The sequence below is a fragment of the Cetorhinus maximus genome, chromosome 6 (genome assembly GCF_964194155.1).
Source record: "Cetorhinus maximus chromosome 6, sCetMax3.hap1.1, whole genome shotgun sequence".
Classification (NCBI taxonomy): Eukaryota; Metazoa; Chordata; class Chondrichthyes; order Lamniformes; family Cetorhinidae; genus Cetorhinus; species Cetorhinus maximus.
In genome coordinates this window covers 127,875,089-127,891,387 of record NC_135884.1, presented here as the reverse complement: position 1 = coordinate 127,891,387, position 16,299 = coordinate 127,875,089, and the positions used below count along the sequence as shown (strand labels likewise).

The 16,299-nt window shown below is 39.0% G+C and overlaps 1 protein-coding gene across 5 annotated transcripts in view; it reads left to right on the top strand.

Moving 5' to 3' along the window:
• The window catches only part of piezo1 (piezo type mechanosensitive ion channel component 1 (Er blood group)), a 372,144-nt gene extending 356,810 nt beyond the window's left edge, over positions 1-15,334 (top strand). For all 5 annotated transcript variants that reach the window (XM_078544496.1, XM_078544493.1, XM_078544495.1 and 2 more), the window contains 7 exons: positions 152-340; positions 2,775-2,867; positions 4,319-4,491; positions 6,013-6,135; positions 7,723-7,802; positions 10,043-10,247; positions 13,483-15,334. In XM_078544496.1, coding sequence (XP_078400622.1) covers positions 152-340; positions 2,775-2,867; positions 4,319-4,491; positions 6,013-6,135; positions 7,723-7,802; positions 10,043-10,247; positions 13,483-13,732 — 1,113 coding nt within the window. In that variant the 3' untranslated portion in view covers positions 13,733-15,334. The remainder of the gene's footprint in view (positions 1-151; positions 341-2,774; positions 2,868-4,318; positions 4,492-6,012; positions 6,136-7,722; positions 7,803-10,042; positions 10,248-13,482) is intronic.
• Positions 15,335-16,299: the final 965 nt, after the last annotated feature.

Below are 16,299 nucleotides of genomic sequence, written 5' to 3'. Positions count from 1 at the left end.
AACTTTTGGGTCATTATTTTTACTTCATGAAATGCCTAAAATATCAGTTCTAAATGGGAATGGGCTCTGCTGCAGTATTTTACTACTGCACATTAGTTTTTAAAACCCTGCGAGCTCTTCCTAATGGGCAGTTGTGATTGTGTCTTTGTAGAGATATCCACAACCTAAGGGTCAGAAGAAAAAGAAAATTGTGAAGTATGGAATGGGAGGCCTCATCATTCTTTTCCTCATCTGCATCATCTGGTTTCCCCTTCTATTCATGTCATTGGTCAGATCAGTAGTCGGCGTGGTGAATCATCCAATAGATGTGACAGTAACAGTCAAACTTGGTGGCTATCAGGTAATTGTTTACCACTAAAAGCTGTGAGAGTTCTTCATGCCTGGTTTCAGCATATAAGAAAAGTCAATTCCAAATCTTCTTCAATCTATGCGATGCATAAGCAAAAAAGATGCAAATGGATTACATTTTCCATTTTGGCAGCCCATCTACTTATAGGTAGATATTTTATTTCTATTATTTTCCTTGATGATGTTGATGGGGGGCACTAACCCTGAGGCTTTCCCCAAGAAGGCCTCCGAATCAGGCTTTCAGGCACCTAATGGCCTGTTCAGTCACAATGCAGGTAGCACTCTGAGCCTCATTATATCTGCAATGAGCAGGGATACTAGTGAAATGAACCAGCATTATGAGCCAGTGCTATCGGAGGTAACCTGTTCTCCATCAGCCAAAAAGATACTCTCAGTACTAGCAGTGATGCTGATGATGTTAGTAAGCTGGAAATAATAAACGACCTCAAAGCAGAAACAAGCATGACTCCAACAAAGTTATGGTTAGCAAGTATCCTTGCATCTCCCAGCTGATGGTATATGTTGTAACCCTATTCCTGATTCTTTGCTAGTACTGTTACAGCCAGCCGCTATCGGCTGTAAGACAGCCCCGTCATACCCCTATGCCCCCTCATTCCACCATGCCACCTACACGTCCCCTCATACCTTCATCCCAACCTATGTCACTCCCATAGCTACTTACCCAGTATCCATGATGGGCAGACTCCAGGAACCATGCGAAGTTGAAAACAAAAATAAACTTATAAAAATCAGAGAGAGCTCTCACTCATACACACTTGATGCTGAAAAGAATCTAATTCAAGAAAGTCATTCAAAGATTTTAAATCCCCTCAAGTAGTCAATCTGTTGTAAAACAAACTTCTATTTAGTAACCACATCAAAGACAGTTAATCCTTTAATAGTCTCTTAAAACTGTCAATAAAAATGTGAACTCAGTTCCTGCTGAGATTTTTTTTAGCTTTTGAAACTCAGACAGGCATTCATAATGGACTCATCTGTAATAACAGTCCTTGGGAAATGTCAGCAATGAAGTCTATTGAAACTGCAAGAAGAAATGACTAATGTTTTTTCTCTAAACTACACCAGCAGGCCTGAAAATGCTCTCCAGCAGTGGGTGTCTGCTTTGTTACTCTATCTGTCAGCTGAAGTCTGTTTTTTTTCATTTTTAAAGGGCTGGAGATTTAAATAATTTCAGACATTGACACTTAAACATATCTTATCCACTCTTAGCAAGCATTTATGCCTCCTCCATAAATTTATGAATCCCATACTGTAGGTTAAGTCCCTTGGAATAGTGAAAATAGCATCTGTTTGAACTCAGCACTAATTTCAAATGGCCCTGCTGAGTTGGGTTTCCCGCCTGTGTGATTCACACCCTGCCCCCTTCCCCCTACTGGCAAAATTGGGATCTACCAGAAATGATACAGGACGTCCACATCCAGGCCCCGCCTACCATTTTTAAGAGCCTCCAGGGTCAACCAGATTCTGAAAATCCAGCCCCAAGTCTCCCAATTAGAAAACATTTTGCTACCCGTTGTATTGAGTATTGCTCACCTTCTCCCAAATCATTCCATATTTTAAAAAGTTGTGTGCTTTCCTACTGAATTTGTTAACCAACATTTACTTCCTACTTGTTAGTGCTCCCTTTACGGAGCTTATTGGCCACCTTTCTCCTTTTAAGAAAAAATGTAAGGAGGGGGAAGGCTCTTTGCTTGCAATCATATGAAATACACCTGAAGCGTGAGTCAGCATTCCCTAATAGGTGATAACAGGTACAGGAATCAAACAATTCGGTATTGTATGTTTTTTTTTGGTGCTTCCTTACATGTTGTGAAGAAAGTAAGACATGCACAGGAAGGAAAGGGGCATGAAGAATCTAACAGTCCCTTTGGATGTTTTAGGCAAGTAGTATATAGCGCCCTAAGCATCCACTAGCCTTACACTTTGTAGAGATTTGTTTGGACACAAAATGGCTGCCATGGCTTTTAACATTGCTGCAGCTATATAAAAGCTGTATCAACAATAGATCTCTCTTCTCTCCCTGCTCTCTCGTCCCTTAAAAGAGTGAAATCCTAGCAGTGGCCACAAATCGTTTTGTGAATCCATTGGTGATATTAAAAGATTATTAAAAGTTGGTTGACCCATGGAAATTAGATAGGACACTCCAAAAGATATAAGCCCATGGTGTGTTTCCTGTGGTAATCCATAATGGAGGAAAATTGTGCACCATTACTGTTGACCAAAGGGCTAATTATTATTCTAAGCATCACATTGTTACTGTCAGATTCACTCCCTATTGCTTTGAATAAATTTTTGCCTCGGATTGTGTAGATTATAATCATTAATACTGTAAGAATGATCTTAAAACAGTGTTTTTAGTTAAATGTAATTAATTATAATAAATGTTGCTTTAACTTTGTTTGCAGCCCCTGTTTACAATGAGTGCACAGCAACATTCTCTAAAACCATTCAACCAAAAGGATTACGATGACCTTTGTTCAACATTTGAACGCAATCCAGTAAGTTATTTTTTTTTAATCTGTAATGTTATATTTCCTTTGTACTATTGTATTATAAGTTCTCTAATGTGATGCATATAGTGCTAACATCAGGAAAGTAACATTCAATAAGCCCGATTAACCACCAGCAAATCAAAAAGAAAAGCAAACAATAAAAAGAAATTGGAACATAAAATGTGATTGCTTACTTGATTGCGGCCCTCTTGGGCTGGCCTGGTCTCTCACTAAGTAGGACGTTTAAACATTGTTTTTCTTATTAGGAAAGATACTTGCCTGTACCCTGTCCTACCTAAATTAGAACCCTTCAAAGCATTAGATTGTTTGAATGGGGTCAAACAGTTCTCCAAATGTGCTGTTGGATATACTAGCAGTTCCAGCATATTGTTTAAAGGCAGCTACCAACTATTTACCATCAGAAAATGTTTCATCCACTGACTTTAGTGAGCAATCACTTCTAAAGAACCATATCCCAGTGAGGAACCCGACAACTTGAGGGTGGGAGAGGAAAAAAATGTGACAAAAAATTGTAATTTAGCCAGTGTACACACTTTAATATGAAGTCAGTACATAGATTATACTGAATTCCCTGGAACCTAGAATGATAAGGGGCGATTTGATTGAGGAATTGATAGGGTAGCTAGAGAGAAACTTTTTCCCTTGGTAGGGGAGTCTAAAACAAAAGGACATAACCTTACAATGAAAGCCAGGATATTTAGGAGAGAAGTTAGGAAACACTTCTTCACATGAAGGTCGGTTAAAGTGTGGAACTCTCTCCCACAAAAAGCTCAATTAATAATTTTAAATCTGAGATCCATAGATTTTTGTGCAAGAAGGACATAAGAGCCAAGGCAGATGGACAGAGTTAAGATACAGATCAGCCATAATCTCATTGAATCCCAGAACAGGCTCGAGGGATTGAATGGCCTCCTCCTTTTCTTATCATCCTGGATTGAGTATGTAAAAATATGTCAATTTGTGAGATGGTTAAGAATTAATGGTTCAAGATTTAAGTTATCTATTCCAGTAGCCTTTATTTAACTTGGGCAGTTAAAACTTCAGATTCTCTATCTGCATGCTCATGGAGAAAAATTAGTGCTGCAGAAATCTTTCTCTTAAACAAGTGATGGAATGTTGAATATGCGTGCAGCTTATATTATTACAGGTCCGTCCCTACTGCTTCTTCAGTGTAACTACACATCAGAGGGAAATATTAAGGACTGTTTTTGACATGTCAGCTATTTAAATAGAAATTATTAAATGGAAACAGGCTGTTTACCCAACCAGTCTGTGTGAGCTTTTTTGAAGGTGTTAATCAGCTATTTCTAGTTTTCTAATTTTGCATGTATGTACAAAATCTTTGACTAGTAATTTTTCAATGAGAACTCCACTTTATTGTAAGCTGCAGGTGCACATTTCTTGACATCAAAAATGGTTTCTGTCCTCTCTTGAAGGCTGCTATGCAGTTTATCTCGCTCTACGGTTATGAAGATGTCATGACTGCACATATAGAGGGAAGCTCAGGATCACTATGGAGTGTCAGTCCACCTAGTCGTCAGGCAATGATTACTGAATTAAACAGCCATAATTCCGTGATGACACTTCGCCTTATGTGGACCTTTCAAAGGTAGGAATTCCCTGTTCAATATCACTGCTATCAAATAGCTGGAACAAAATGCTATACTTTTAAAATGAAAGCCGAAGATTTTCTCTGTGTGCTATAAGCTGCAAAATCATAAAAATGATCAAGGATCTATTTATGATTCCGCTATGCACAGTGCAAATAGGAAATGTTAAACCTGAAAATATAACTTTTTTGGTAAACATGTATTATATTCATTTTTTTGCATTTTAATTGAACATTTAACTTGATACAGAAAATGGAATAATGGAAAAATTGAGAAATCAAAAATAACAATAAACACATTTTAATTCTAAGATAAAAGCATAATACTGCGGATGCTGGAAATCTGAAACAAAAACAGAAAATGCTGGAAAAACTCAGGTCTAACAGCATCTGTGGAGAGAGACACAGAGTTAACGTTTCAAGTCTGTATGACTCTTCTTCAGAGCTGTTGTTGGCCAAGCTCTGAAGAAGAGTCATAGGAACTTGAAACGTTAACTCGGTTTCTCTCTCCACAGATGCTGCCAGACCTGAGTTTTTCCAGCATTTTCTGTTTTTGTTTCAGATTTTAATTCTAAATGTTTCTATGATGCTATTTGCTCTTGAATCAATATGAATTGCTTGTTTTAGGCCAAGCAGAGTTAGAGAGAGAGGTGTGAGAGTTGGCAGTTGGACTAGTGCCAAGGGAGGGCTGAAATGTTGTAGGCCAGAAGAGGAAGAAAAGAAAGGTAGAGTGGGTGGAGGAGAGGGGGAAGTAGAGTAGGGCTAGAAGGCCAAGAGAATGGCCTTAATACTATACATCTAGACAACAAAGTTTATTTAGCTAGTTCGTGAGATTGTTGGCCAAGGTTCGGTCTTTGATTAATCAAACACAGTAACTCTGTCCATCAGTATCAAGTACCTAGGCATAGCAAGGTCACTGTGTTAGACAAGAAGCAACACAAATTCCAAATCAATATTGCTGGAACATTTGTTAGCATACCCACAATTAACAAGCAGGAAACCAAATTACAATGATGGGCGGGGCTTTGAAATGGCACTTTCTGAAAATACACTTTTGTTAGGGAATTATTTTTAATAGAATTTTTATGATGAGGAAGAGCAGCAGCAGAGCAGAGGAGGGGGAGGAAAAGAAGCAAACCCTGCACTCCCACTACCTCGTTCCATGTGCTCAAAAATCTTGGGTCGAGAATTGGGCTGTTCAGCTACATGAAGACCCATGGCAGAAACTCAAGACCTTGAGTAGATGTTATCCTTTATTGGAGGGACAGCCAGTGATGACAATTTGTCATGGAGGAAAACGAGCTTTGTCCCATTTTTATTAAAAGATAAGGTTCACTTCTTACGTCTCAAGTATTACTCACTCTGCAGTCCTAACTAGACCATATATAAAATAAGTTAAAATGAATGCATTTTTGAGATTCAATTCAGGTTAGAGGTTGATGTTACTAATACCATTGTTAAATAAATGGATTGATTCCTGTGATTCAATTAGGACAACATTTAATAACTTTATGTCCACAGGGATCTGAGCCTAGGTGGAGTACATGAACACGCATCAGAGAAGCACACTATCGATCTGGAACCAAATAACCCTGTGCGGAAACAATTAGCAGATCTTCTCCTGGGAACTCGGAAGGAGCCAGTGTATGCTTTATTTATTTTATTTATCCGAGTGCTGATAATGCCACTGTTATCTCAGAATTAAACTGGTTTTAATGCTTGTCTGTGTGGAAGCAATATTACATTCTCACATGCTTGGAGAACATTTCTAAATTCATGAAGGAATAGGCCTCATACATTTATGAAGCATTACTAAGGTTTTTACAGTTGTGGCATAATGTGACTAATGGAAATAACTCAAAAGGTTCAGCCTGATTTGCAAGTGAAGCTGGTCATTTGTAAATTTGTACTTGAATAATCTGAAAATCATTGAATGAATCCCAAATATGATTACCCTAACTCTTTCAAATGAAATACTTCAAACAATTACTGGTCAACCCTGCAACCATTTTCCCTTTCAAGGTGAAAGCTATAATATAGTTGAAAATATCATTAAAAGGAACCAATTTTGCACAAGTCAAGAGTGGAATCCAGCAGGCTGATACTTATATCACTAATACAAACTTTTGCACTAATGCCTGTCCTCTGCAGACAGAAGGAGAATATCCTTGCATTGTACCTTTTCCAACTAAACAAAAGCTTTGGGGACATTCATTCTCTGGTTCATTCCCCATGGCAATGCCTTGACCAATCAAAGTCAACCTGCCTGGTTTGAATTTAAACAAAGGCTTGGCAGTTAACTGCTCCTGGCATGTTCTCCATGGCAACACCTCTACCAATCAGAGTCCATTTGCCAACCAACCAGCACTCTCTTCTCATGCAGTATAGATTATTGTTCCCTTTACAATTGGTATTTTGTGTGAATTCTGTCCTGATGAGTACAAGATAAAAAGCTTTGACAGCATGTCTCTTTTTTCAGCAATACTCAAGTTCTGTACTACCAGACGATTATTTTAATGCAAATCATTGCAAAAGGATAGCGTAGATTATATAGATGAATGCATCATCTCTATTTTGGAATCAGCTATATAAAAAGTAGTTTTATTTTTATGCAACAATAGTGCCAAAATCTTCAAAATAATAAATTACTCAATACTCTGAAATGCTGCAAAAAAAAATGAACTCAGTGCCCTATGTTACCAATATCGTGATCCCTTTAATAATAATATCGTTGAATTTGAGTCCTGCAATAGGCGTGCATGGACAGCATGTGAACCATGTTAGCTTGGGAAATTCTAACCACAGTTGTTCTATCAAAGGTCATGGCAGATTAGAGAATGTTGGATTGGGCATGCGGGTTGGAAACTATGCGAAAAGAATTAAAGGGGCATGACCAAACATCTTTTGTTGCTAGAATTATTATTAGATATTTAACTTTAATATCTAATAGTGATTTTGGCAATAGGAAATGCTGGAAATAAAAGTTGACGTAATGGTTATGCATTCCAGCATTACCATTTGTCAGACTTGCTCACAGGGAGTGCGTTGTGAATGTGCATCATGTGACTTTCCATTCATGAGTTTTAGTGGATGGGAAATTGCAGTATGCACACCCAGGATTTCCCACGATATGCTCACTATTTGCACCACTCCCCACTAAAGACGCAGGATTGTCCCTGGAGATCAAACAAAATGTGTTGATTTGATGTTTTTTGTGACTTTTATTTACAGATTGATTTCACACATGTTGCCAAAGTACATTAGAGCTCCGAATGGGCCAGATGCTAAACCTGTCGAACAGATGTATCCGGGTAAAATTACTTATTGACGTAGTGGGAAACCTTATTTTATTTAAAATTATTAACTACAATATTTACTGACAGCAAAGGGTTTTATGAGGAAGTTTATCTTGCAATATTAAATATTTTCATCGGAAAATCTCAGCTTCTCTTTGCTATAATGTGGCCTAAGTAATGTTGTCTGATCTCCACAGTTGCTCTGCTAATTTTCCACCATTCAGGATTCCTTGAAACATTAAACAAAATCCTGTGGAAAATTGTTGCTGCGATAGAACTAAAGGTTGAACACATTTATTCCATCCGTAACTTTTTAATCTTTTTATACTCTGTTACTGGATGGTTTCAAAACTCTGTTCGAGAGCTGAACAGCAAAATATGTAAGACTTAAATTTTGCCCTTGAGTGAACACCGTACATCATGCAGAAATGTGAGAGACATCGGGGGGTGATAAATTCAAAAGCCCTGAAAACAGGCTCGGGGCTTGTGATGTGTGATTAACCCATGTCTGTTGGTTGCAATGCAGGCAGCATGTTAACTTCAATGCTGCCTGTGATTTCAGCATCCAGCCAATACTAACACCTCCGCCGAGCGAAATATCACGTGAGTGCGTGATGATGTCGGGACGCTAGCCCAATGTTATCTCGTGCGATTTTATGCCCAATCGGGTCGGGTGCATGCCTGCCCACGGGACGTTAAGTTCTGCCCTTTGTGAACAAGTGGCCTGCAGCCAAGGCAAGAAGAAGGATGATGTAGGTGCCAGATCACCAGGGGGTGCTGGGGGAGGGGGAAGGAGAAGGTGAAGTACCACATGAGGTCAGTTGCTGACCGCTCAGGTGAGCACTTTGTTGGGGCAGCCTACAGAAGAAGGTTCATAGGGATACACAGCAAAATGCCCAGTGGTCTGCCAAAAAGCCTGGGGTCAGTGTTAAGGAACATGGAGGAAACGGGCATCAACTTGACACAGGGCTTTGCACAGAGCTTGGGGCCCAGCCTTTCCAGCATGGAAATGCCGGCCAACTTTGTTCACACAATTGTGGAACCAATCATGATGTGGCGTATGACAGCTGATCTCGCAACATTTGTTGCAGCACAAGCAGCGGCCACCCAATGCCTGCACGCTGCGATGCATACTCATGCTGCTGCCATCATGGCTGTGGATTGGTGCACAAAGGAGCTTGCGAGTTGTCACAGCGGCCTAGCAATCCGTCGTCTGGGGGAGTAGTAGAGGCTTCATGGAGAACGAACCTGCTGTTCTCTTTCAGGGTGACAGCATTCATCATCCCAGCCCTGTCACTCCGCCAATGTTCTTGCTGTTTCCTGTCAGCCATCCCGGACTGTTGCTGCCCATGTCGATGTGATACAGTCCAAGGCTGAGCCCTCTACGCCCAGAGCTGCTCGGCATTGTCTACCAAGGCCACCTGCAATCTCCTTCACCAGAAGTCTGCAGCCTTCCACCAGCCATGCTGCAGCCACTTGACTAGCAAATAGGAGCACTGGGACACGAAAAAGCATATGTAAGACAGGCACTAATGGCATGTACAATGGTGATTATTGATTCATTTTCAAGATGGCATGATTTTATTTCTAAATTTGGTTTGGAATGTTTATTCTGTGGTGTATTTTATTTTTGCATTGTGGCCAAATGGGGACCATGATTGTTAATGACAGGAAAGGGAAGGTGAAGGGATCTTAGTGAATGGGGAATTGGGGTTGTGGTTACTGGAATTGTGCTCTGATGGGTTCCTCATGGGAAGCTGGTCAAAAAGCAGCTGCCTAAATTGCCTGTTCCCTTTCTCTTCCTCTTCCTTCTCATTCTCCTGCTGCTCCTCATATAGCTGGTGGTCATGATTGTCCACTGATCATGCTGAGATTGTGTAGTATGTAGCAGACCACCATGAATCCTAACACATACTCTGCTGAGTACTCTCGGGCTCTGCCAGGCTGTCCATGCAACAGAATCATTGTTTCAGCATGCCAGGGGTCTGCTGGTATCGTATTTCGTGTGGAAACATGGCTTTCATTGTAAGCAGGTTGGATGCATGGGTCGCACACTAGAGGCATTACTGGAGTTGATTACTGCACACTAACACACAACATTATTCAACAGTATATGAATGGGCTTGTTGCAAGTACGTTAATTGGGATTTTGCTCGTTAAGTAAACATATTGATACAAATCAAAATTGTGCAGTAAAAATTAACAAGATTTATTCCTTCTAAATTACTGTATTGAAAACTTTTCACCATTGACAGAACATGAAGATAGCTACCTGAATGTGACAATGGAACTACAAAGGCATGTTGATATGAATGCAAATGATTCTGACAGTATCTTGGAATGGTGGGTGATACAGACCAAGACTGAAGAATGCAAACAAAATGAATGTATTGAACTGCAGATGATTATCTTCAATGACAAGGTCAGCCCACCAAGCCTGGGCTTCCTCGCTGGACATGGGTATGTTTCTTTCAGAAATGTAACAATAGCAATTGTTTTCCTTACATAATAAAGCTTTGGTAAAATGTTCTGCATATTAATGATGCAGTAGTTGGAACTAGAAATAATTAAATATTAAAATATGATCTTTGTTAATTTGACTTTGATATATTTCAGAATATCTTTAATCAAAGCAGCAGAAACAAGAGTTAAAATCCAAGCAAGGGACTTGCTGCTCTTTACTCCTTCCACGGCCATTTCATGCCACTTTTTTTGTACAGTTAAGGCATCTGCCTGACTCAGCTGGGAGCCTCATAAGTTTATGTAAATCAGGGTCCTATAATGTCATTCGGGTCCTGATGCAGTTGTAACTGCCTACCTCCATAACGGTTTTTAATTTGTTATGATCCCTGTAGAGCGACCATAAAATGATAGAATTGTTCATTAAGATGGAGAGTGAAGAAGTTGAATCTGAAACTAGGGTCCTGAATCTAAATAAAGGGAACTACGAGGGTATGGGGCACGAGTTGGCAATGATGGATTGGGGAAACTTACTAAAAGGGTTGACAGTGGATAGGCAATGGCTAATATTTAAGGAACGTGTGCATGAATTACAACAATTATTCATTCCTGTCTGGCACAAAAATAAAACAGGAAAGGTGGCTCAACCATGGCTTACAAAAGAAATTAGGGATAGTATTAGATCCAAAGAGGAAACGTATAAAATTGCCAGAAAAAGCAGCAAGCCTGAGGATTGGGAGCAGTTTAGAATTCAGCAGAAGTGGACAAAGAGATTGATCAAGAAGGGGAAAATGGAATATGAGATAAACTTGCAAGGAAAATAAAAACTGATTGTAAAAGCTTCTATAAATATGTGAAGAGAAAAAGATTAGCTAAGACAAACGTAGGTCCCTTACAATCAGAAACAGGGGAAATTATAATGGGGAACAAAGAAATGACAGGAGAATTGAACACATATTTTGGTTCTGTCTTCACAAAAGAGGACACAAATAATTTCCCAGAAACGTTAGGGAACCAAGGGTCTAGTGAGAAGGAGGAATTAAATAAAAACAGTATTAGTAAAAAAATGATGCTAGAGAAACTAATGGGGTTAAAGGCTGAAAAATCCCCAGGGCCTGATAATTAACACCCCAGAGTACTAAAAGAAGTGGCCCTGGAAATATTGGATATATTGGTGGTCATCTTCCAAAATTCTATAGACTCTGGAGCAGTTCCTACAGATTGGAGGGTGGCAAATGTAACCCCACTATTTTTTTTTAAAAAGGAGGGAGAGAAAAAATAGAGAATTACAGACCAGTTAGCCTAACATAAGTAGTGGGGAAAATGCTAGAGTCTATTATAAAAGACTTGGTAACAGAACACTTGGAAAGCATTAACGGGATTAGACAAAGTCAGCATAGGTTTATGAAAGGGAAATTATGCTTAAGTAATCTACTGGAGTTTTTTGAGGATGTAACTAGTAGAATAGATAAGGGAGAGCCAGTGGATGTAGTGTATTTGGATTTCAAGAAGGCTTTTGATAAGGTCCCACATAAGAGGCTAGTGGGCAAAATTAAAGCACATGGGATTGGGGGTAATATACTGGCTTGGATTGAGAATTGGTTGACAGACCGGAAACAGAGAGTGGGAATAAATGCGTCTTTTTCCGGGTGGCAGGCAGTGACAAGTGGTGTACCGCAGGGATCAGTGCGTGGGTCCCAGCTATTCACCATATATATAAATGACTTTGATGAGGGAACCAAGTGCAATATTTCAAAGTTTGCTGATTTCACGAAACTGGGTGGGGTTGTGAGGAGGATGCAAGGAGACTTCAGGGCGATTTAGATAAGTTGTGTGTGTGGGCAAACACATGGCAGATGCAGTATAACGTGGATAAATGTGAAGTTATATACTTTGGTGTGAAAAACAGAAAGGCAGAGTATTATTTAAATGGTGATATATTGGGAAATGTGGATGTACAAAGAGATCTGGGTGTCCTTGTACACCAGTCAATGAAAGTAAACAGGCAAGTGCAGCAAGCAATTAGGAAGGCAAATGGTATGTTGGCCTTTCATTGCAAGAGGATTTGAGTTCAGAAGTAGAGATGTCTTACTGCAGTTATACAGGGCCTTGGTGAGACCACACCTGGAGTATTGCGTGCAATTTTGGTCTCCCTACCTAAGAAAGGATATACTTGCCATAGAGGGAGTGCAGCGAAGGCTCATTAGGCTGATACTGGGGCTGGCAAGACTGTTGTATGAGGAGAAATTGATTCACTAGAGTTTAGGAGAATGAGAGGAGGTCTGATTGAAACGTATAAAATTCTAACAGGGCTGGACAGACTGGGGGGATGTTTCCCCTGGCTGAGGAGTCTAGAACCAGGGGCCACAGTCTCAGGATATGGGGCAGGCCATTTAGGACTGAGATGAGGAAAATTTTCTTCACTCAGAGGGTGGTCAACCTGTAGAATTCTCTACCATAGAAGGCTGTGGAGGCTGGGTCACTGATTCTATTCAAGAACAAAATTGATAAATTTTTGATTATTAGGGGCATCAAGGGGAATGGAGAGAAAGTGGGAATATGACGTTGAGATAGAGAATCAGCCATGATCATATTGAATGGTGGAGCAGGCTCGAAGGACAAATGGCCTACTCCTGCTCCTAGTTTCTATGTGTCTGTGCTTGATGATAACATTGCTGCTGGACACCTGAAGATCTCATCTTCTTGGTGACATTTAAACTGACATTGGGAAAGTGAAAAAAATGTGCGATAGAGATTGCTAGATCTTTGTAGGCAGTTTTCGTCGAGGTCAGTGGCAAATGTCATTGCTTCTCCACTGACTGCAAAATCCAACCCTTAATCTTTTCATCACTGTACATCCCAAAGCACTTCACAGCCTATTTAAATACATTTGAAGCTTAGTCACTGTTGTGATGTAGGAAAGTATCTTATAGCACTCTGAGTAGTACACTGAAAAGTCACCCTGGATTATGTGCTCATCTCTGAAGTGGGGCTGGAACCCCCAATCTTCTGTCTTAAACCATCTGGACCAATATTTGCTCTAAAATGGTAATAGAAATATTAACAATATTGTTTTAATGTTCTCAGGGGAGATAGAGGAAGAAAATCCATTTTCTTTAAAGTAAGGGTGGACGGAGGAGAGTCCATCATAGGATTAATGATTCATGGGCTCTGGATGGTGTAGGATTGACGAGCTAAATGGCCTTTTCTTAATCTAGATTTTCTTATTTTTCAGAATAATGGGTCTTTACGTCTCAATCGTGCTGGTTGTTGGGAAGTTTGTGCGAGGCTTCTTCAGTGAAATCTCATATTCTATCATGTTTGAGGAGCTGCCTTGTGTGGATCGTATCTTGAAACTATGCCATGATATCTTCCTCGTGAGAGAAAATGGAGAGTTGGAGGTGGAGGAAGAGCTATATGCCAAACTGATATTCTTATACCGGTCACCTGAAACAATGATCAAATGGACTAGAGAGAAGGACTAACAGTTGTCTGTTTCTTCTTTACTCTTTATCTCTTTATTTCATTCTTCCCGTCTATCTGTCTTTTTTTTTTTGTCTTTCTCTTTCTATCTCACTGTTTCTCAACTTTTCTCTTGGCTGAGCCAAGTTGAATGTGCAAATTCTGATTGATGGAAGAATTACCTCAGCTTGTCAACAACCTATTTACTTGCTTTACCGCCTCTTGTTCATATGGGAGCTACTTACCTTCATTGGTCTTAATAAAATGAAGCTAATGTCGTAGAACACAAACACTACTAGACGAATTTGCCTTAAAAACCTGAAGTGAATTTATGCCAATGTCGTGTTGCTGAAGACTGCATGTCGAATAGGGGAGGAACTGGCCTGTCTTTTGTTTTCACTATCTGCTTCTACCAAGAAAAACAAGGTTAATGTTTTTTCTCTGAAAACTCTTTTAATTTGAATAGGAGCTACAGACTATTTACCCACCATAACTGAGAAAGCTAAACCTATTGTCTACATTTATCAGATTTGGGGAAACTCGAGGAAGATTGGCAATACTCTTCTGCTTCCTGTTCAACGAAATGCCAAGCTGTTCATAGTTCTGCAATTAAAGTACAAAGAAATTGAGACCTAAAAACACTAGTAACACATTTTTATATTTTTTAAAAGATGTTGACTATTTTAAAACTATTTTGGGAAAAGAATGTTTGCCAGGAGACAATTTATTTGGAAACATGTGACACTGCTAAGATAGGTACAGAACCCTGTGGGAACTCTCATGAGAAGTTAAAGAATTGCAGAAAGGTTGTCACATCGAGAGCAAGAAGCTGGATTGATTCAATAATGTTGCATTATGTTGATTCAATATGGACACTGCAGCATCAGAGGAGTATCAAATTACTGTTTTCTTTTATATTCTGTTTAGTTTACACTTAGAAAATGATATTGGGCTGCAAATTCACAAAAGTTCTGAAACTAAGTGCCTCTGATTCTCACTGTAACCTGACTGTAGGAAATGGAAAATTACTATTTTGTAATCACTAACTTCCACAGCACTTGACAATGGGCTTTTGTGCAACAGGCCATCAGCTACTTTCTGCAAAAGGTCACATTGTAGTTGATTGTAATTACAGAACATCCAGGTGCACTAATCTGATTTTTTTGATGTATAAAATATATTGGCAAGGGTGAATGGGAATGATAAAGATTGACATGTGTTTTTTTCCAAATTAAGAATGTCCTTTGACTGGCAATAGTTGTATATGTTTTCCACATTATGATAATAAAATCTGATTCCTAGGCTGGGGAAAGATTTAATAGCACGCAGTCTGGTACCTGAGTTGAAGATTGTTAGGAAATGTTATAAATTTCTTGTACTTTACTGCTTTAGTGCAAAGCGTTTTGTTTGTGACTGGATAGAGTAACAACTTTAAAAACAAGGCACTTCTAGTCCGGTTTGAGAATTTCTGCCCTTTTTTAGTATTTCTCATTGATTTCAAACTATACAGAAATGGGATATGTTGTACTAAAATAGCACTCTTAGAATTATCAAAAATTCTGTAAAGTATTATTGCTCAAGCAAAATTTTAAGTAATTGGGAAAGCAAAAATTAAACACTTTTTTTATAAAGAGTTTAGTAAATCTTGACCTTTTGTTAATTATTTTGTGAGCACAAATTTGCAGATCAATAATTGAATTTTAACTCTTTTCTACACACGGCTTCCCTTTCTTTGCCTCCAAGAAATGGATTGAAATTGAAAATATTCTTGAGACCTTCGTTTGTAAACCTAAATGTGTCAAAGAGAATATGGTCAAGTTGAAAATGCAGTAGGTCCAAGAGTCTGCCTACAATGTTTGCAGTAGTATAATTTACCCCTACTTATACTGCACATGGCCTAATTCCTAGTAGTTTATTACTCCCCTTGATGACCTGGTTAGCAATGATTCTGAATAAAACCCAGAATTACTTTTTAATACCTGTGTATATATATATATTCCCCTATTCTAAACCTCTGTGCTGCTTGGATATAGTCAAATATATCCGATTCCATTTTGCACCTACTGCATTCAGTACAAATGTGCCTTTATTCCAAGAGTGATCTTTTAGTGTACAGGCTTTTAACTATGATTGCATAAAGATCATGAAAGAATTTTGCACTACCTGTGAATCATTACTGAGTTGGAATGATGGGGATGGCACAGATGACGGAAGATGTGTTAAATCTACAGATTCAGTCAGAGTTAAAACAGGTCCTGCAGAAGACTTGACAACTTTTTTTGGTAAATATGTGAAAAATATGACATTGTTTCACATCTGTCCCATGCAAGGGCAGAATGTGTGTGTGAAAATTTGAGACCTGTACTTGAACCCAAAGATCCATTCAATGCTTTCTTTTCTGAATCAATAAATTTGTATCTGGTCTAGAACCTGAATCATAGTACATCAATAAATGTGTTTGTCAATGTTGCTTAGCAGAGAGATATACTGGATGTTCCGATTACTATTCAGATTTTTACAAATATACGCTTGGACGTTCCCATTGATTTCTGTGGAATTGGAAATTAGGTGGTTTGTATAACAGGCAACA